Raw genomic sequence first — 22,802 nt, forward strand, 5'->3', positions numbered from 1 at the left:
CCACCGCAGGATGCACGGGTAGCAGAACCGGTGGAGGCATGGCATAACAAAGCTGGCCTCCTCCCAGCTGCCCAGGCAGATGGGACAGTGGTCCTCCAGCTCCATGGCTACGCTCTCCACGTGCTGCGGTGGGCTTGGGGGTACCAGGGATGTGGAACCACTCCCTCTCACCGGCGCTGCAGCAGCTGGTGTCATGCTAGAAAAGGAAGAGAGGGCAGGGTCACTGGCTGGCCTGGGGAGGGGTGGAAGAAGTGCCCAGGTCCCTCCAGAAGGAAACCCTCCCAGCTCCCCAGGGTGAGGCGTCCCCGACCAGCTCACCTCTGCTGCTGCGAGCGTAGCTCCTGGGTGCCCCGGCTGCCTGGAGCTGGCAGGGCCGGGGAAAATCCTTCAACGGCTCTGGGGTTGGGCACTGAGAGCTGCAAGGAGCAACTCCCCGAGCACGACACCAGTGCCAAGGCCTCGCTCAGTGCTCCAGACCTCGCGATCTGCTCAGCTGGAGTGCGGGCACGAGCAGACTGGGGGGAGCCTCAGCGCCCGAATATAAGCAGTGAGGGTCGCCTGGTCACAGTCCATTGCTCGGCGATGTCACAATCCGTTGCTCGGGGGTGTCACAATCCATTGCTGGGTGACATCACGACAGGCCATCCTCGCCCACGGCGCTCGCCCCAGCAGCGCTGCGGCCCCAGCACACGCGTCTGGGGTTACCGCAGCACCACTGCCCGCTCCGTGCCCCCCTCCCTCATCTTGTGCTCGGCATCGGTGTTCCACAGCAGTCACGGAGGCCTCGGCCGTGTCTTCCCAGGGTCCCGTCAGGTCCCTCTGTCCAGGGCAGATGTCTCCAGGCACATACGGCAAGAGGGTTCATTTGGTAACAACACATCGTGCCTCCCTTGGAGGCTGCAGGACACAGCTTTGCCCACAGCCCAGCACTGCTGGCCAGCCCTCTGGGCTCCTCTGCTTCCTCCCCCGGAGCGTCAAAGGCAGCACTTGGCTCTCTCTCATGGTTTTTCTCCTGTCTTTCTCCCCTAGTCAGAAGGCACAAGGGTGATCCCTTCTGCTCAGCACCCATCAGGCCTCATCCAGGCATGATGTCCTCTCTGGGGTCCCAGAGACAGGCTGACAAACCAGAGGGGCTCAGGGGAGGTAAGGAGCATCTGTGGGGCTGGGGCTGGCTCAGCATGGAGCAGAGAAGGTGTTGGGGCACCTCACAGCACACACCGGTGCTCATGGAGAAGGTATCAAGGGGATGGGGGCAGGCTCCTCCCAGCACTGCCTGGTGGGCAGCTGAAAGACAGCGGCATCTCCTGAAACTAGAGAGGTTCAGGCTGGAGACAAGGAAGAAAAAACAACATCCCTGTGAGGATCCTGAAGCACTGGAATGGGTTGCCCAGACATGTTGTGGGATCCCTGAGCCTGGAGATCTTCAAGACCTGAGTGGCCACAACCCAGAGCACAACTGTCACAAGCCAGTGAAGGGATGCTTGCTGAGGTCCTGCAAGAGAAAGCATTGCCAGTGGGAAATACAGCAAAGGTTTCCGAAAGTCCAACAGCTTCCAGAAGGTTTTGACTTTCTGATTTCGTTTGGTTCAGCAGCTTTCACAAACATTTATTTAGGGTAGGATAGGATAGGATAGGATAGGATAGGATAGGATGGGATAGGATGGGATAGTTCCAGCTGGAAGGGACCTACAACGATCACCTAGTCCAACTGCCTGATCACTCCACGGCTGACCAGAAGTTAAAGCATACTATGAGGGGCATTGTCCAAATGCCTCTTTTCAAGGCACTGACAGGCATGGGGCATTGACTGCTTCTCTAGGACGTCTGTTCTAGCGTATGACCACCGTCTCAGTAAAGAAACACTTCCTAATACCTAGTCTGAACCTCCCCTGACACAGCTTTGAACCATTTCCAACCAATCCTCAGCCACTCCTCACAGGACATGCCTTTCAGCCCTTCCACCAGCTTTGTTGCCCTTCTCTGGACACATTCAGGTACCTTAATATCCTTTTTAAATTGTGGGGCCCAGACCTGCACGTATGTCGTGGTTTAACCCCAGCCAGCAAGTAAGCACCACCCACCCACTCACTCACTCCCCCCTCCCCCCAGTGGGATGGGGAGAAAACTGGGAAAAAAAGTAAAACTTGTGGGTTGAGATAAGAACAGTTTAATAGAACAGAAAAGAAGAAACTAATAATGGTAATGATAACACTAATAAAATGACAGCAGTAATAATAAAAGGATTGGAATATACAAATGATGCACAGTGCAATTGCTCACAACCCACCAATCAACGTCCAGTTAATCCCCGAGCGGTGATTCCCTCCCCCCTCCCCCCAGTTTATATACTAGACATGATGTCACATGGTATGGAATACCCTGTTGGCCAGTTTGGGTCAGGTGCCCTGGCTGTGTCCTGTGCCAACTTCTTGTGCCCCTCCAGCTTTCTCGCTGGCTGGGCATGAGAAGCTGAAAAATCCTTGACTTTAGACTAAACATTACTTAGCAACAACTGAAAACATCAGTGTTATCAACATTCTTCACATACTAAACTCAAAACATAGCACCGTACCAGCTACTAGGAAGACAGTTAACTCTATCCCAGCTGAAACCAGGACAATGTAGTACTCGAGGTGGTGCTGCACCAACACTAAATACAGTGCGATAATCACCTCTTTTGACCAGCTGGCTAAGCTGTGCTTGATGCACCCCAGGATGTGGTTTGCCCTCCTGGCTGCCAGGGCACACTGCTGACTCACGTTGAGCCTGCTGTCAACCAGCACCCCCAGATCCCTTTCTGCAGGGCTGCTCTCCAGCCATTCCTCTGCCAGTTTACACTTGGGTCTGGCATTACTCCAGCCAAGGTGCAGAAGCCATAATTTGTTCTCGTTAAATTTCATGCCACTGATGATTGCCCAGTGCTCCTATGTATCTACATCCCTCTGCAAGGCCTCTTGTCCCTTGAGAGATTCAACAGCACCTCCCAGTTTGGTATCATCAGCAAACTTAAAAACTGTGCATTTAACTCCCGCCTCTAGATCATTGCATTGATAAAAATACTGAACAGAACTGGCCTTAGAATTGAGCACTGAGGAACATCACTGGTGACTGGCCACCAGCCAGATGTAGCCCCATTCACTACAATCCCCTGAACCCTGCCATTCAGCCAGTTCCTCACGCAGCACAGCGTATACCACCCCAAGGAATACATGCATGTTACCTCAGTCGCCAAAATAGAAAGAGTCTTTGCCCCAAGGTAAGAAGAATCTGTCACAGCAGCAAGCAGTATAAGAAAATACTGTTTCACACAGGAACAAATCTTCTGTGCTTTCAACAGGACTAGTGCAGTTTTTTTATTTTCTGCTGTAATAGGCTACAGTTTATTACATAAAATCATAGAATTGGTTAGGTAGGAAAAGACTCTTAAGATCATCAAGTCCAAACATAAAATGTTACATGTTACATAGAAACATATTCTTAGCTGCTAAATTACACAGGAATCTGAAACTTAGAACAAAGGCATGCTTGCGGGTGCACTGTGTTAACAAAGCTAAAACCGTAGGTGCTTTTTGACTCTGAGCTGCTGTGGTGATATTCCCAATTTATTGTTGGTAGCTGCAAGGTACCGTGTTCATGTTCTGTTTGGTAATTAATGTGGACAAGACAACCTCAGTGGGTAATGAATTTTAGCTGCATGTTTTTTAGTTCAGAATTAGATTGAGGAGAAGAAAGAAAAGCAAAAATGTATTAAAAAATCAATAGTTCCAAGACTCAGGCACTCCAGCAAGAAAGTGCAATGGGTGATCACTGTACTTTTAAATTCTCTGTCATTCAGACCGAGAGATATATCAGTATATACAGGATCTTAGTTTTCAAGCATTAAGAGCTAAATGCTGAACTGCTAAACGTGGAGAAGCATTTGATTTCTTAATTGAGTTTTCTACGTGTTTTGATTCATGAAGAGTTTATTAATGTTAAGCCCGATTAGATTGATTTACAGAGCTGTGGTGCTGGTACAATTACTACGCACAGCCTATCAAGCTAATAATGTTTGCATAGCATCATGTGTGTGGCACCTGAAAATAAATTATAACTCTGACTTTGGAATATGAGCTATTTTGCTTTGCCTGAGATACAATGCAGTATCCACTGTTATATTGTGGAAAGCATTAAATGAAAAAAATGTGACATTCAGGCATTAATTGGTTATACATAGGGAAAAAAAAGAAGAGAGGAGTCTTTGGAAATAAGGTCTGATAAACATTCCGTAAGTGGTTTTTAAGTCCAAAAAAAATAAGGGGAAATTATCATTTGGGATTACATGAGGGCTGGATGGATACTCAGGCCTCCCAGCAGTTTTGGGTGGTTCAGGGTGCTGTGTCCTCAGCCCCAACAAAGGACAGCTGCAGAGCCAAAGGTTGTTCATTTCTACCCTCTTGAGTGGCTGAAGTGGGAGAGTGTCTGTTTATTTTTAATTCTTGAGAACTCCAGAGGCTTTGATTGGAACTGGCATAGAATTTCCTGTGCAGAAAAAGCTAATTTTCCTAATTTGGAAAAAATCAACAATCCTACTGTGTGGAATTATGATGACATACTAGAATTATTTCATGAGTTCTGGATTCCTTAGCCATACCACCCAGACCTCGGTCACTGGAGTCAGCCAACAAGTGGATAGCACTAATAATAGACTGCTGTCTTCAGTGCAGACCAGCCCAGAAGAGGAGACACATACTTACTCATCTGTTGACAGAAAGAAATGGTGGGACAGAAAAAATACTAAGTTTTGCTCCAGATTTTGGAGGATCATGTGCTCTACTGGTGGTAGCCATTTTATGCATCCTGACCTGCCTCTTCCTCCCACTTCCATAGCCCCTGTCCTCCTGGGCCCTCAGCAAACTCCTCATACCATTGCCGCAATTAACCTTAGGCGCTAGCCCTGACAAGGGTGCCAAGCCATTTTTATTTTCTCATGCATGTCTGCAAAGCTTGCTGTAGATGGGATATTTGGAGAATGTGTCAGCTACACTAACATAGGCTGGGCTGAGCACGTGGAGATGGAAATGACATAAAGGTTGGACAAATTCGGGTAGTGTTTCATGGGAACAGCAAAAGGTATGTTCCGGCAAGTCTCAGGACTCTACTCAATAGCAAGGGAATACAAAGGCATCACAACCAAATGGCTGCTCCTTTTCCTGGTAGTGGTTTTGGTTTGGGTTTTAATTTTTTCTTTTTTCCTAAAGATAAGAATGGTAATATTCTCTGGCCTCATTTTTTGAAACAACCATTTCTTTTGAAGTAACAAAAAAAAAAAAAAGCTTTGGACTGTAGAAAATTTCAGCTGAAGTAAGTTCTACAAAGTTAGGTTCAGCTATGAAAACAGCCTTTAACATTGGGAAGTATTCACAAACTAACTTCCTGCAACATTGCCTAGAATAAGTAGCTCATATTGTACCCATAAAAAGTAACAGAGAAGCTAACAAGTATTTCATATTGTTGCTTAGATGTTTTTAAAGAAGTAATTTAGTTGATGCTGGGGTTTTCTGATGAATGGAATATGCTAATTTTTCCTTAAGACTGGAAAAATTACTGTGAAACTGACACTTCATTGTTACATGGTTATAAATAGTTGATGTTTCTGTAGTTTTAATAAAAATGGTCTGTGAAAAACTTTGAAGATGAATACTTGCATGTATGTATAATTACATAAGCAATTTATAGCGGATGCTATGATAATTTCTGGCTGTTTTACAAAGCTCTCTGCTATTAGATGTATAATCTCTGTGTTAGCTGAAATAGAAAAGCCACCTTTGTTATGTTTTAAAAAAAGAAGAGAGAAGAAAAAAATTATGCCAGTGCAGTTCTTTTCAATTTTTCATTTGCTCAGATACTTTCATAAGTGATCACATTTTTAATGGCATGGTGAATGAAAATGACATTTTTAATTCTGAAACATTTTTTAATTAATAACAGGTTTTAACCACTTTTTTTTACAAAAATGTCTTCACCTTTTAACCTCTACTAAAAAGCTAGGAAGCACTTTGCAGCAAACTTGTATTTCCCATCATTCAAGAAAAAAAAACAAAACGGAAGGCTTGAGGCACTACCATGGGATTTGGGTTTTTGTTTTAAATTATACATTTGTCTTTCTTGTAACATCCCCTTCTCTTTGGATTTGTGTAACTGGCTGTTTTTTGACCATGCTTTCTCAGTCTTTCCTCTCAAGATTTTCTACCTCCTACCTGTCATCCTGGCATAGGTATGAAATTCCATCGACGGATTTTAATGAACTGAACGATAATATAAAATTTCTATTTGTGCATAAAATCTGCTTATGCATGAATAGCTACCTGAAAGCTTTAAGGATTTTTTTTTAAAAAGAATTTATTATACCATGCTTATCCCTAGTGGCTTTTATGGAGTGGGGTGAGGGTTGACACCAGGCAAGGTTGGAGCAGCCTGGCAGGAGGTGGGCTGCCCTTCTCTCACCCACTCCCAGGGATGAGGAGGGACCCCTATCCCCAGCCCAGCCCCCTTGGTGAGGCCCAATATCCCTTCCTTCTTCCCTCCCTCCCTCCCTCCCTTCTACGGCATCACAGCCATCAAAGCTGCCCTTCGCTCCTTCTTTCCCCCCTCCACGGCTTTCCCATCCACTGGGCAGCTGATGTGGCCTCTTAGCTCTGCGTGCTCAGTCGCATCCCTCCTTCAGCGTAGCACAACAGCCCAGGTGGAGCCCTCTGTCCCCTGCGCTGACCCCAGGACGCTGGCAGCCCCACTGCCGAAGCCCTCTCTGGACCGCCTGGGATGCCACCTGCCAGTTCTGTTGCTGCCTGGATACGGCAGCAATTACAATGACATTTTCAGCTGGTGGACTCTTCCAAGACCTTTTTGGAGCTGACCTGTGTGTGCTTACTCAGGGTGGCATGGCAGGAGGAGGAAGGATAAATGCAAAGAAGAATTTTGCTCTCCTCTGGCAGTGGGCGGGGGGGAATAGGGAGCTGCTTGTTAGAGACTATTCAGAGGGCTCATTGGCCCTGCTCTTTTTTCCTTGGGGATGTTGGAGGGATACAATTTATTAGACAGTCGTAACACACTGAGGGGGATAACTTGCCTTAAAAAAAGGGGTTGGGGAGGGAGACTCATAATGATTTCTTTGGTGAGCGAGAAGCTGGAATGCTGCATGGCTAGGTCCCGTATGTTGCAATTAGTTTTCTGAAGGTTTTTTTCTTTCCAATTCTTCAGTAACCCTGGTTGTAACTGAGACGTTTCTGTTAAAAAACAGACTTGCAGCCTTCCTTGGATTGCCAGCTGACTCATCTGATTTCAGGATTTCATTCCAACATGCTTGACACCTATGGAAGCAGAGGGAGGATTTACAAAAATGTCATTTGGGTGAATTGAAAGAGAGCGTTTGTAGGTAGAAGTAATATTAGATCATCTGTTTAAAGTTACATGTGGTAATCAGAGGATTTTGGCTGGTTATACCTCCAGGGACAATCCTCTGTTCCTTGCAGAAATTCAGGACATGTTTTACCCAGGTTACTGTGGTAAGTGCCGTCCTACCACCCATGTCTATACTTCCGTATGTGATTACTGTACTTGGGAACAGCAACAGGTTTTAGTACACTGAAACCTTTTCTAAATATGTAGAGCAATAATAAATATGTGAATGCCTATGATACCATCAAACCACAGCAGCATGTAGTATTATCTAATGAGCATCCTGCCAGAGTTTTATATGTTTGGTTCTTTCCTGTATCTTTGCTAGTGAGGTCTGTGTGTTTTTCTTGTTATAGGAGTGATGGAAGATGATTCTGTGGAAGAAAGGAAGGCAACACCATATTCCATTGATTTTATCCACTTAAATAATTGATCTTTTAGCAAGGACACAGCTCAGCTAGGAGTGCTGACACCCACTTAAGGCAATGCCTAGTGAAGAGAACAATTTGGTTCATGATTCAATGAAGGCATATGCTTAAAACCTACTGAAGTCCTCCCCCTTTCTTGTGCTTCAGTGATTTTTTAATACCTTGCATTAAAAACATTCTCCTTTCATGGTAACATCAGAATATATGTTTAAAACATTATTTGGACTATGTATTAGAGACAGACTTTGGAGCCTAAGTTTTGTGTTTAAAAATACTGATTTTATAATCTGTTGTGGAAATAATTGCAATAGGCTAAAAATAAGGTTGTTTACAAGTTGCTGTTTGACAAACAACTTTTCTCTAGTTTGTCACAAACACTAAGTCCATTTGCAGCTGTGTTTTTACTAATGACATTTCAATGAACTGCTTCATCTATTACCTGGCTTAAAATGGTGTCTCAAATCTTATGATTAACATTAACAAATTCATCATTTGTTAGAATAGATACAGTAGAATAAATACACATAGAATCAGTAGAATAAAGATTAACTGTTATTTTTTACTGATCTTAGACATTGAATCTGGAGTTTCAGTTCACAATGTACTTTTCTAGGCACTAGATAAATATTCAAATCAAATGCAGCACGATTGCTCTGTTCAGTAAATGTGAATTCAAGCACATTTTTTTTAGGGATTCTGTTATGTACTACTTTTCAGATAAAAAGCACAAAAATAAATGCTCTTTGTTAATATTTATCTAAGTTTTATGCTAGGTGTAAGGGAATCATTTGCTCAATGAGCATCTGGTAGCAAAATTCACGGGCCATATCACTGCTGAGTGTAAATTGTCATAGGTCCATTGACTGCAACTGAGCTATGACTATTTATACAAATTCCCCTGCCTGTTAGTTTTTGACTTTTTAATACTAGAGTCCCCTTCTTTTCTGATACTTTTTATTACATTCTTTTAGTGTATGGGAAAAGTTTTTACATCCCTCTTGTATTTTAGTGAAGTCTCTCTTTGAGGTGTTAACTACTTTGATGGGTATTTTCTGATATCCCAGGAGCACTGATCTTTAGACGTGGGTGAAGATGTGCAAACAAATGATTTTATGTGCTGGAAAGGTGGGTTATTTGCAGATAAACCTTTGGTCAGAGAATGAAACTGTTTGTTCAGAGCACAGATATGGGTAGGGCAGGAAGCCTGCACCCTTCTCCTGTGACGTGGGCACAGGGTGCCTCCATCCAAGCAGGGGCCTGAGGCAACAGTGAAATTGTCCCTGCCATCCTTTGACTTCTTGTCTTCAGCAGGCAGGACACAGATGTGCAGGTGTGGGGTTTTGGTGTTTTATGATTTGGGGGGGGGGGTATTGAGGTTTTCCTGTACACCTGGGTTTTTCAAACTTTGCTAAAACCTCCAATCCATTTATGCGTGTTACTGAATTTCTGCCCTGTATGTGCAGAAGTTATGGGCGATGTCAGGAGCACCTGGCATTAGCTCAGCCCTTCTCAATGGATGAGTAGTAATAGTTCAGTCAATACTGGTTTTGAAAAATCCCATGGTTTTCCTCCATCAAATATTTATACTTCTGTTGCCTTGAATGGCAGTACTAAAACTTCCATTGATCTCCTGTGCACAACAGGAGGCCTATGAAATGGAGCAATTTTACAGTTTATTGTAACTATTATTTTAAAAGGCAACACTCTTGACGAATTTTAATTCATGGTGAAACAAGAAATTGAGTGTTTTATTTTATATTTTCCCTGAAAGGTAAATATGCAAACCTGACTGGAAAATACAAAGTATTTTTGTATAGTAACATTAATGTAAATTCACCATGGTTTTGACAGGAGGCAAATTTTATACATGTGGTACAACATATGACAAGGGTAGTATGTTTCTCTTCCCTCAGATCATCTCTGTGACCTGTTTCAGTGGGAGAGAGTGAATATTTGGAGATGTGAACTCATTTTAGCCATTGAAAAGTGATCCCCTTGTGAGTCGAGTTCACTCCCCAGCACTATGACATGGTACATGTCAAGAGTAAAAGTAACAAATTACAAGGGCTGTAGTGCGGGATTATAAGAGATCCTGACTTTGAGATGCAGTATAAACAAACCATGAATACATATGTATATTGAAAACAGAAATTCCTGATTTTTTACTGCTGCCCTTTGTAATGCCCTTCCCACAAGTCGGAGTGATTTGTCTCTGATTAAACATAAACCCTTTATTCCTTTAATTCTTTGTATTGCAGGTCATTTAACTTGTGTGCTTTATGTTTATGGAGTAGCCACACACCAGGCTAAGTTAACTCATAATCTGAAATATGCTGCCTGTCCTTTTCCGTCTGATTTTACTGTCCATCACAATCATCCTCTTTACACAGCTTGTGCCATTAGTTTTCAAGCCATAGCTACCAAAAATTCTGAGACTTTCCCACAAGCCCAATGACTGTACACCAAATGTTGTATTTCTCTACCCATAGCAAATAGGAAGACACAAATCATTTGTCCTTTCCTTCGTCTGTCACTGTCTTAACTGTGGTTTTCTGTGCGTTTGTCCTTGCTTTGCCACTCCCCTTGTAATGGAATACGAGGGGGAGTCCTAATATCCTCTCTTAGCATTAAACTGTTTTTAATTAAAAGCTGCTTAATTCCTGGACAATATGAAAGGGGGTCAAAACTTCATGTTTCTTATTTGTTGTGGAAAAATTTATAGGAAATTTTAACTGCACTTAGTTTGCTTGTGGGAAACTGCTGTAACAAAGTTTCTACTATGTTTTTGAAAATTAATGTCTGGAATATCCTGTTATATTCTATGAATTGGCTTAGTATCATTTACTTTGGTAAGGTGTAAGCTAAGGATATATCTCTCCAAATAACTTCTAAATTTATTATTTGAATATATTAAAATAAATTATTCTCAAATTATAATTTTAAATAACATTTCTGTTCATTTTATTACAAGGGTAGGTTGGTAGGGTACTTTTAAATTTGTTGGGATTTTTAATGTATTCAATCAAAAAAAGTTTTCTTTTTGAGTTTTCTGGGGAATTTCCGAGTTTCTTTTTATGGCTGATGCGCAGTGTCGTGTCTCTTCTATTTTCAGGAAAATAGATTTAACTTACAAGTTTCTGTTGTCTTTGTAAGTTAAGTTTGTGGGATGCAATCAGAAAAAAGGTATCTTAATAGCAAATAAATTTCTAGTACCTCTCAACCTTGCTTTCAGAATTCCCTTGCAAACCCTTGCTAAAGATTATTATGCCTTCATGTGTTTTCTGTATTTTTCAGCAAAACCATTAGGTCTGCTCTCACTGTGTTTTCAGGGGCACCAAATACATGCTGAAAGTTCTGATCAGACTTATGTGCGTCACAAGGTGATTTTAGGATTGAACAGTTTCCATGGTTGCCTTTTATTTACTGGGACTTTTTTGTTTCATATGCCCTCTGGACTGTTCAGCTGTGATCGTTGCATACAGTAGATTGTGTTACACAGATACCACATAGTGTATTGTGCCCAGATGTATTCTTTCAGCATTTCAGATCTTCTGTTAAGAAAAGCCTCTTTGTTTCCTAAGTATTTTCTGTTGTAGCCTTTTTTCAGTGTCCTTTCTGTGTCACATGTGAAATTAAAGTAATGCATAGTGTGAGGATGGGGGTGGCGATGTTCAGTATGTTTTTGCAGCACATGCATCATGCCAAGAAATCTCTCCATATACTTCTAGAGCAGATATCTACCTTATGAAAGTCTTGCATGACCTGCATCTAGAGAGATTCCTATTCATGCATGCTGGTTTTTATTCCTATTGGGTGGCACCTTGTTCTTCCAGTGCTTCCTTTATAGACCCAGATGCCCCTGGAAGTTATGGTTGCTGTCAGTGGGAGAAGATTGAACTGGCACTGTACCACTGAACCTGCATCTTTTTTCTACATTGCTTGTTTCGTTAATTCTCCATTTCATACAGAATTCTTCTGCCCACAAACCTGAAGGCAGACTGTGTTTAATCAGGTGGTGCAGTGCATGTGTGACAAGTAACTTGTAAATGTCTTATCAGTGCTTGGTTCTTCAAGATGTGTCCAGATGTGGTAAGCCTGGTCAATCTTAGAGACACCCCAGGTTGTACATAAAAGTAGTATTGGTGTTTTGGTTTTATTTGTATGTGCCCAAAATAAAAGATTCTTCTGCTTTAGCTTTATATTAGAAAGGCTGGTTCTTAACTTTATTGTTGAGGCAGATCACCTTATGGGCCTGGAAAACTAATGGCATTCATCCTAAGAAATGGAAGTTGGGCGTTTAGGAATAGAGGATCTGTTTAGTCAGATTGTTTGTGATTTTGTTTCTGATTCCAGACTCTGGTCAAACATCTGACAAGTAGCTCAGAGGAGAGTACTCTCAGTAGGATAATATACCTTACCTCCACTCTAATTGAGTGCTGAGAAAATTCATGTTCCAGGTGCACTGTCTTTGAGACTGCCCTCCAGCAAGGGTGAAAAAAGAAGGTCAACACTTAGGATGTTCCTGACTCTGTTTTGTAAAAAAAAAATGGTTATATAAAAATGGAAGAAAATCGCTAGAGAGAAAAGGTAATGCCATCTTGAAACATTCAGAAAGAAACAATAAGGAACAAAGGTAAAAAAGTACCTATGGTGGTTAGCTTATAAGATCTCTGCAAGTGGAACAAATTGAACTCTTCTGGATTCCTCTTGTGGAGTCAGATTTCTGCTTTTACTAGGGTTCTTGATCAGAGCAGACTTTACATCTCAAGCAGCAGGAAATTGAAGAGTCAGTATTTCTGCCTATTTTCAGCAACTTTTAACTCTTGCTCTGATCAGCAACTGAATTGCTGGCATATGGTTTGGAGCATGAATCAAAGCCGCACATGGTTCCGAAGACTCCTGTTTGAACTGAGCATGATGCCACTTCTGCACTATTTTATCAGATTCCCCCTAGGTTGCTTGTTGCGGATGTTTTGCCATGCGCTGAGTGTACGTGTAGCCAAGGCAAAGACTAATTTATTGCTGCCACTTCTGCAGCTTTGTTGAAATCAACTATTTTCCTAAGAAGACTAATGTAATTTTGTCCCCTTGATCACTAGTGCTGTTCAAACTGTATTCACTGAGTTTCCTGACCTGACAAAGATGTATGTAGAATAACAGCCCAGCTTCTGTCAGAGTATCTGACATCAGGTTACTGTTTACTTTTGCTTGCATCCATGGTAATGGTCATATCCAGTTTAGTTTAATCAGCAGTTGGCTATAATGTGGGAGAGGGGAGCATATGTGTGTATATATAGTATCTAAGCTGTATTTAGAAGTTCTTGTCAGAAATAAATAAACTGAGCTAAGTAAGAGATCACACTGCTTTTGTCACCAAACCCATGCTGTTTGGAGTGCTATTTTTTATAGGGTTGTTTTTTGGTTGGGGTTTTTTTTTTTTGGTGCTGGCAAGAGAGCCCTGCACTGAGAGTTGAAGTGTGAGGTACAGTTTCAGTTAGATATATTGCAGGCTTTGTTCTGCAGGATAGGAGTATGAATTTACTCTTGAGAAAGAGGTCAAACAGAGGTTTCATATTCATTCAGCTCCTTATGGGAATTGCTGACTTCCTACTGAGGTGGTCAAGGATCATGAAACAGGCACAGACAAAATCCTTTGATATTTTTGTCCCTTCAGGCATGATGGAATTGTTGCAAAATTAGAGGGTTTGTTATGAAAGAATTTCACTGCAGGAATTAATTGATCCTGAAAGACTCCTCCTTTACTTCATCCACCATAATCGAAAACTTACATATCTTTGTGGAAGCAGAACTTGTTTCAGAGTTTGTAGACAGAATGTTGCTTTATGAATATTTAACAATCATACTGTGATAGGAAATAAAAGCCAGATCTGGACAACAACTGCATGAGACACTTCATATCAGCATGGTTTATCTAGCAGCTGTGTGATGGATCGGGTCATGTTAAGTCATTGTCTTGCTGGGAGGAAGGGGAGAGATGCTGCTCAAGTGATGATGGTTCCAGCTTTTGGCTACACTGCATGGACAGTCCTGCCCAACCTTTTGCTGCCAAACAGTTTATACTTTAAGAAATAGTGGTAACATTTCCCTGAAGAGATGAGCTTTATCAGGGAGACACAGCACAGTAAAAGTGAAAAGAGGTTCCTAAGACAGAATAAGACATAGGAAATAACAGGCTGCCATCACCACTGTGTAGAGTGATGTGCTCATCATGGATAGTTGTTATCAGGCAGCAGGTTTTTGTGCTGATTAGGCCCAGCTGAAGTTATGTGGTTTTACATGTAATCACTGACAGTTTTGTCCTGCTCCTGTGGCACTCTAAGGAAGGGTGAAAGTACTTGTAAGGGAAGTGGAACCATGGGTGACCAAAACAGGAATTGATATCCAGAGATAATAAAGTACAAAGTGCAGAAGATTATTGAATTAATACTTGAAAAATCACTGGTATTGGAGAGGTACCTCAGGCTTTTGAACTGAGTGTTTAGTTACAAAAGTTGATTAAGGTTTTGGGTGTCTTAGGATTTCTCTAGAGTCATGGTTTTCTAGATTATGTTTTATGCCTTTTATGGCCCATCATGCAGTGAATGACATGATGTGAATCCATCAGGCTAGTGAATCCTAGCACAGAGGCTGTGCCGTGCCAGAGGAAACACATGGCGTCCTGGATATTGACTCTGAGAGCGCTTTCACTCTGAAGACCCTTTTCAGTGCTCAGACAGTTACGATCTACAGATCAGCTCTGTGTTATTTACTGGGGCTTTGGGAATGATGCGTTGAACCACTGAGCGTTTAGGCCAGTGCTTTTACGCCAAAGTATTTATGTTGAAGTAAGGGAATAAAATTTGGCCCAAAGCCTCATTGTGCTGACAAATGTATTAAAATGTATGTTGGAAGAGGAATTTGGCGTTGACTCTGAGTAAAGAGAAGAGGAAAAGAGGTTAAAACCTTGATTACTTTTTATTCTGTTTACCCAATTCAGAGTTCAAAATTATTCTGTGTTTTAATTAAAGCTTGGCAAGATCTCTTCTGCTGTTCACTACAGGAAATGAAGAAAGGGAGAGAGAGGTGGGAAAAGAGAACCTACTGTTTGCCTAATTGTACTGGGTGCAGCTAGATGCCAAAAATGCATGGGGACATGTAACAAGATCTATGTTTCTGTCAGTCTAAAGGCTTTTTAATAGATTCATCTGTCAAATCCCATTACCATTAGCATATGATTTTTAAATTAATCTTGGGTTTTGGTTTACTTCTTTCTCTAATGAGCTATTTACAGGGTGCCTTGTTAATACTTCTAAGGTTGTGTAGAGAGAATTGGAGCAGAAAGCTGCACCTGGGGAATGGAATAATTTCAGATTTGCAGTCTTTTGGGGTTTTCTGCTTTTCTAAGAATTTATTTTGTAAAAATTCATCAGGGACAGCTAGACATCTGCTTATAAAATCCTAACCTGTCTTTTGCAGAGAAGATTACCATGAAGATGGGTTCTGTCAGCCCTACAGGGGAATTGCGTGTGCACGAATCATTGGAAACAGGACCATTTATGTGGACTCCCTCCAGATGCAAGGGGAAATTGAAAACCGAATTACTGGTAAGCTTATATATCTCTGTAGCAGGGCAAAAAAACATCCGTGAAAGTATCCAATTCAAGTATAAATAGTGCTATCATCCTTTTTAGTTTTATTGGTCAATGACTAAGACATCCTTACATTAAGGTTTAGAGGAGGTGAGCCAGTTTCCCATTTGTGCTGTTAACAAAATTGGGAGCAAGGAAGATAAGTATCTGCTGTAATGTGTAGAAGATTCTTCCATGTCCTTGAGTAAAATGTCAGAGCATTGACTTTTTAACAGCTTGGAGTTTATACTGGAACTTTTTGCATGATGGATTCAAATAGAAGATTTTTTTAAAAAAACATTTTGTGATGTAACAAAAAAATTACTGATTTTTACTTTCTTGAAAAGTGTATGGTGGCTTTTCTCTTGGGTTTCCTTCCCTATTGCATAATCTCGGCAGAGTCTGGATTTCACATTGATTTATATAAAACAAGAGTTGACCTTCCTGTGCTCTGCCCCTGCTGATTGTTTCTCTGATCATCATTTTGGTACAGAGTCACAAACATGCATCCAAAACCTTAATGACTTTTAATGGGCTGTACATCAACATGGGTTTTCTTCACTGGACCTCAGTTTTAGCTGACATTAGCAGCTGTGACTCTGATGTACACAAGCAGAGCAAGCGAATGAATCCATGGAATAAAGCAAACTGTTTATTGTAATATATGGCCAGTTAACTTATTCCAGCAGGAGCTCATTTGCATCTGGCCAGATATGGCTAACTAATCGAATCTGCAATTTTAACATAACTAGTTGCCAAAAAGAGTTTCACTTCACTTGTCCCCTCTATCTCCCTAAAGATATTACATTAAAGACTCGTTGTCAAGCCAGAAATCCAGGTCAGGTTTTTTTTCTGTTCTTGAAATGGCTATCAGATTCTGGGACTGGCAAAATCCAGGTGTTGACCTTTCCTTGTGCTGTAATGACTCATTCCCTTCCCTCCTTTCTCCTGTACTCTGTTGTAATTCCAGCCTCTTTTACCATTATGTCATTAATTAATACAGACTAATGATACCATTTTTTTCTACAACATAATCTCTATCCTATTTGGATGTTTTTCAGCAATATGGAAATGTTCAGCTATCTGAAATAATTAAATCTGTAACTCTGTCGATTAGGTCCATAATGTCCTTCTAAAAATAAATAAACAACCAAAAAACTGTGATATCTTCCAGAAAATGTTTCTTGATCAAGTTATACTTGTTTCTGGAATATACAACATGGACATTCATGACCTGGCTGCTGGATCCCTAACATCACCGATTATTGGTTAGATTTTGGATGCTGGGGCTCTCTATCCTGGAGTGGAGGAAAATTTCTGATGGAATCATTCTTTTTTAGGAAAACTCTGTGAACCACCATGTAGAGCTGCCCCATGCCTAGCCAGGCAGTAATGATAATCCATTAATAATATGGCATTTTCAAAGTATATATATCTGAAAGACATACCAAATGCCTTATGCAAAATAACCCTGAGGACTTCACAGCATACTTGGTTCTTACGAGTTTTCTTATATGTAAAACAAGTATTGCAAGACTGGGTGTTCTCTGTCCAAATGATGGGGTATTTTTGAAATTGCGGTAACTTGTTAGATAAAAAAAAAAATCTGCTATATAACTGCTGCTGAGATTTTGCTTATACTTTTGCCCATACTTCCTAAGCACAGTTTTTGGTGGAAGGTCTTTGTGCTTAAGAGCCGTAGGACATTCAGGGGAGTCTGTGCATGGGAAATGGTGACACCTACTGCCCGACGCCAAGAACATTTAACAAGGTTACAGGCAACATCTATGGGGAATTTTCATTCCGGATTTTCATTTCCCTGCTGTGCTGATGTGTGAAATACATTCCCTTTGTCTCTATGACCCCTGGTGCTGTTCAGTCCTGGCCATGTGGTTAGATGAGAATTGCAGCCTTCTATTGAAAAAAGAAGGACGTTTGTGGAGAAAAACTTGACACATGACTTGAAAGACTGGAGGGTCAGTAATAAAGAGTGCATGGACCTGACCCCTGACCTGTGGATATGTGTGGCTAGCAATGTCTTTGCTGTGCTGTTTAATATCTGTTTAATAACTTAAAAACCCCTTAGATGCCACCACACAGTCCTGCTGGCTTTTGCACCTCCCATCAAAATAAAGACACGGTTGTGAATTGTGCACTCTTTGCTCATGCTGATCTAAATTCTCTAACGCCTTCAGAGAAATTAGTGTGGTGTTTCAAATACCCAACAGTGACTGTTTCACTCCTCCAAGTTTATTTTTTCCCTGTTAGTCTTCGGGACAAGCACGTCACAGCTGTTGTTTGAGGTCTGATATCGTGCTTGCATGCAGTGTTCCCTATATGATTGATAAATGGTTATATTACTGTGTTAATATTTTTGTATTAAAATAAGCAAAGGTGTAAACAGTACAAAGGGCTGGAGCTGGGGCTGCTTGCTGCATGTGTGGCGTTTAGGAAGAGGCAGGAGACTCCCTGATAGCAGGTGGCAGCAGGAAGTAGATGGTTGAAAGGAGGGAGCTGGACAAGAGGCAAAGAATTGATCTGTAGGTTGTAAATAGACTGCTGAATGACTTGGAACTGCTCATTTCCTTTTTACAGTGTGCATTAGAGGAATGTGCAGTCTAGTAAGCCTCACTCACAAATGACGCTTTCCAGTGTGGGAATGAATGTTCCTACATTTAAAGCGTGATTCATCCCCAGTACATGATGAACATGCACATTTGTCTTTTCTTTGCAATGTGTAAGAAAACTTGCAGATAAATGTTAGTGCGTAGATGCTGAAAGCTGAAAGGGAGGATTAAGCTCCTAATTCATTATGACATTCATCTTAATGTGATCAGTATGCTGAGATTGATTACATTCATTTTTCCCAAAACTGCTGCCTGTTAGGCTTCTCATGTCTATTAATAGCAATATTTCCCCAAATACCAATGGCACACTTCATTTTGCCTGTCAAGACTTGAAAAACACTTGTCTTGTTTATCGATCAAAATGTCTACAGAAGGAAGAAGCTAGGTGATCCTCGTTCAGATTTTACCTGATTTGGCACTTTGGAAATTCATGTCAGCATCCTGGCAAGTGTATCTTGCCTTTGCTCCGTATCCTTTCAAGTTAAAATTAGTCAAGCACCAACAGTTTGCTCAATGCTAGTCACTTGGGTACTTTCCTAAGAACTGAGGTCCTACAAGCTCTGTGCAGACATCAGAGGGACACTGGGATGCTGGGTTTGCTGTCTGCATTTGTCAACTCTCCTTTGCAGCAGAAATGAACTCATTTCCCCACTGCTCAGTAGGCTTTCAGACCCTCAAGAAAAGATGGAAGTTGTAAAAGGCAAATGACATGAAAATTATGTTGTTTCTCATGCTTTTTGTGAATTAATACATAAGCAGTATTTTTGTTCCCTTCCAGCTGCATTTACCATGATTGGCACTTCCACACATTTGTCTGATCAGTGCTCACAGTTTGCTATACCATCGTTCTGCCACTTTGTGTTTCCCCTATGTGATGAGCGCTCTCGGACCCCTAAGCCGCGGGAGCTGTGCCGGGATGAATGTGAAGTTCTGGAGAACGATCTCTGTAGGCAGGAGTACAACATTGCTAGGTCAAACCCCCTCATCTTGATGCAGCTTCAGTTGCCTAAGTGTGAGGATCTCCCACGACCTGACACCTTGGAAGCTGCCAGCTGCATAAGGATTGGGATCCCTGTGGAGAGACTCAGCCAATGTAAGTCTGGGTGTTTCATCACTGGGAAAAAGTAGAGTTGTTGCTTCCTCAGGTTGGGTCTGAGACACAATATTTTATCAGTCATTTTTTTCTAAAAGAAGTACTGCTATACTGGATGTTACTACTTTTTATCATGTTAATACTGACCACAATTTTGCACTGTTGTAAGGTATAGTTAGGATGGCGAGAGAGTTTAAAGGATGCTGCTTAGTACTGAAAAGGGTTATATCAACCATCCTGGGCTATAAAACTCTGTGTTCACACAACCAGTTTGACTCAGTTTAGCGAGGGGCAGCAGTGTGTTGCAGGCTTCCCTTCCCACAAGCCTGCCCCCATCTCTGGCTCAGTCCTTGCCTTTCTGGTTGAGTCCCCCATACAGCTATTTCTGACTTCTGTTTACCTATCAATAAACCTCACATAGGCTCTGGAAGCTTCACTGGAAAAATCTGTTAAGAAATTAAACATTTAATGTTCATTCTTTCTATATGGAAATCCACAAGAATATTAACCCTGTAAATCGAGCATGGAGTGTAATTGTCTTTCTTCACCCACACAGGATGGGTGAAAACATTGATCTCGCTTACTTGAATTTATATTTGTATCCAGGAGTAGAAGGGCTGTTCCGTCAGTAATTATGTGCTGACAATTTTTCTGCCTACTCCGTTTCCTAGCAATTAATCACCATCCCCTACAATGTTTAACAAGGAAGTTCCAAGAGACTAAAGATGTTTAAAGTTCAAAGTGTGATAAGATTATTCTGAATATCCATTGTCTGAACCATAGCTAGGAGCAGGGGTCATGGCATATTGGTGGAGATGGAAGACTCTGTGCTAGTAAGGCAATAACCTAGTGTAGCTTCAAAGACAATGACAGAGACAAATCAGCCAGGGAAGAGCTATCAAGCAAAAGGAATGAGAATAAAAACAACAAAACGTCTGGCTGAAGTAGTTCATGATCCTCAGAGCCAGTCGTTCTCCCTCTGGTGGAACAGCCTCCGTGTGAATACCCTGGGGATGTGGAGGAAGGGCTTTGAGAGAGCTGGATTCCTGAGTTCTGGGGAGGGGGACTCAGAAAAGTGGAGAAGGTAGTGTTGCAAATGTGCAGGAAAATGCATTATTCAGTTCAGGTGATACATGAGCAACAAGCACTCAAAAAGTGTGAAGAGACGATAGCAGCAAACCAGAGAGATAATAAAGATAGGAGGTCAGCAGGTATGAAAGTGATGTATCTAAAGAGAAGAAAAGCCTGAATCCCTTCTTTCTAAACAAGAAAAGAAGGAAAAATTGGCAAGGGGCATTAGAAAATGCAGCACTAGTTTCTCTAGGAAGTGAGCAGTTTGAGGAAGACAGGAAGATTATGAGAAATAAAAGTGGCGGGAAGTTTACACTGTTGGCATCTGAAGACTTTTCCTGAAGTAAAACTCAGATCTCTAATTTAGTTTAACTTACCTTGTCCTGTATCAAAAGGTCCATACGTGCTCCTTAGTATCAACTTGCACCCAGAGTTACCAGATATTGGTATGTATAGCCATAGAGCTGAGATGCTCAAGAGAAGAATCCAGATATCTGGGTGTAAGAATACAGATACCTGCAGAACTGAAATTTCAAAGCCCACAGCTTTCGTTTAAATCCTGAAGTACCTAAATTCAAGCACTTTTTGCATACATGGTCTATGCACTTCAACCATTTTGGTCTTGCTGGCCTTGATTGTCTTGTTATTTGCAACGTTTTGTCTAACTCTGTCTTGCAGATCATCAGTGCTATAACGGTTCTGGAGCAGACTACAGAGGGACGGTCAGCGTTACCAAGTCTGGCCACACTTGCCAACTATGGGACTCCCAAAGTCCGCACAACCATGATCTGACGAGCACACAGTTTCCAGAGCTAGGTGGAGGACATGCATATTGCCGAAATCCTGGAGGTCAGATGGATGGGCCCTGGTGTTTTACAAAGAATAAAAACGTACGCATGGAACTGTGTGACATACCTTCTTGTAGTATGTATTCTCTTTCTTTTTTTCCCCTACTACTGTCCTGAATCCTGTGTGATTTTGAATGTTCCCTATTTTTACAAGTACAATTCACTTAAGGCGGTTATGCTTTCAAATGTTTCACTTGCTATAATGCGGCACCCTTGTCTTGTGTTGTAGGTATTTAATATTTTCTGGAGATCAGAGCTTGTAACTGAGATGCTGACACTTTTTTGTTACATATTGGGTGCTTAAGCTTAGATAATAATTAACGATGATGCTGTAGTTTGTATTCTAATTTGTCAAATGCCAGACTTGATGTACTTATCACCTGTATGTATTTGGTTTGCTCACACCACATATTGCTTTCGCTCTGTATGGCAACTTGTAGGCAGCAAGGATTTTCAGATCCTCTAGAGGGAGATACAGCACCGTGCTTGGTTGGAAGGAAACCACGTGGAGTGCAGAAGCAGAGACGTCATAAAACAGACGATCTTATCAGAAAAGTCCTACACTATCTGCTAGTGGCTCTGTACTGCACAACTGACAGCAAAAATAAAAAGCACGCAGCTTAATACTGTCCCACTCACTTCCCTGTATTGGCACAGTCTTCAGTCTAGAGCTGTTACAGTGGTAACAGTCTTTGGACATGACAAAACAGCTTAGTACTGTGCTTCATTAGGAAGAAAAGCATGTTTCCTGCAGCAACAGATGTATCATGGAAGCCATAAAAGAGGTTTTGTAACAGATTGCCTGGATATTTAAGAGCACTCAAAATTGACATGAAATTTTTTAGTTACTTCACTTACTTACAGTAACATGATTTGACATTTATAATATATTTCTATGTTGCATGTAACGTGGTGTAAAGATAACACTGGGATGTGGTTGTGGTGAAAGCAGTAGCCACAAACAGCAAAACCACAATTGCAGAAAACGTCCCAGGCTGTTCCAGTAAACATTTTGGACATCATTATGCTTTCCTAGAGTCTCTAAGTATCAAGAAAAAAGCACTTTAGGAAGGTTCCAGAACAGTCTTATTAAGTGTATGGTTGGCTCTTTCATGTCTGTCTCACTGTAAGATAAAAGCACTTTAATTCTATTAAGTACAGAACAAATAATATCTCTGCCAGTGAGAAGTGAGATTTATTTTATTCTGGGCAGAAGTAGTACCAGGAGGAAAAAAGTGGGCAGAGTGCTGATGAAATGGCTGAAGTTGGGTGAGAAGGCCAGACTGCAATGTTTGCTGTGGTTTATCACATTGAGTTCACTGCTTTATATACTGTGATGAAGACTACTCACTTGCTTTTTTTTCCCTGAACAAGATAATGCAATGATACTCTGGTCTATGTTCTGCAGTTTCCACAACCAGAAGCCTCAAAAATAAAGTGAAATAAACCACATACTGTTACAGTCGACACATTAAATGTGGGGCTCCTAGTTTATCTTCATACTGCTAGTTGCTATGTCCATTCAGACTTCTCTGGAATATTTAATGGAAAATTATGGAGAAGGGGGAGAGGGTAACGTGGCTTCTGTTTTCAAGCTGTAGGAGTTTATGTTTAAAATATAGCATTAAAATATAGTATTAATAATCATACTGTAGTTTGGGGGTTTGGAT

At 41.5% G+C, this 22,802-nt stretch overlaps 1 protein-coding gene across 1 annotated transcript in view; it reads left to right on the top strand.

The window, feature by feature from the left end:
- The window catches only part of ROR2 (receptor tyrosine kinase like orphan receptor 2), a 162,124-nt gene that overhangs the window by 134,286 nt on the left and 5,036 nt on the right, over window positions 1–22,802 (top strand). Inside the window, exons 5-7 of the mRNA XM_052778325.1 lie at window positions 15,342–15,469; window positions 18,899–19,213; window positions 20,963–21,208. Of these exons, the coding sequence (XP_052634285.1) occupies window positions 15,342–15,469; window positions 18,899–19,213; window positions 20,963–21,208 (689 nt within the window). The remainder of the gene's footprint in view (window positions 1–15,341; window positions 15,470–18,898; window positions 19,214–20,962; window positions 21,209–22,802) is intronic.

This window comes from Harpia harpyja, chromosome Z (assembly GCF_026419915.1).
Source record: "Harpia harpyja isolate bHarHar1 chromosome Z, bHarHar1 primary haplotype, whole genome shotgun sequence".
Taxonomy (NCBI): domain Eukaryota; kingdom Metazoa; phylum Chordata; class Aves; order Accipitriformes; family Accipitridae; genus Harpia; species Harpia harpyja.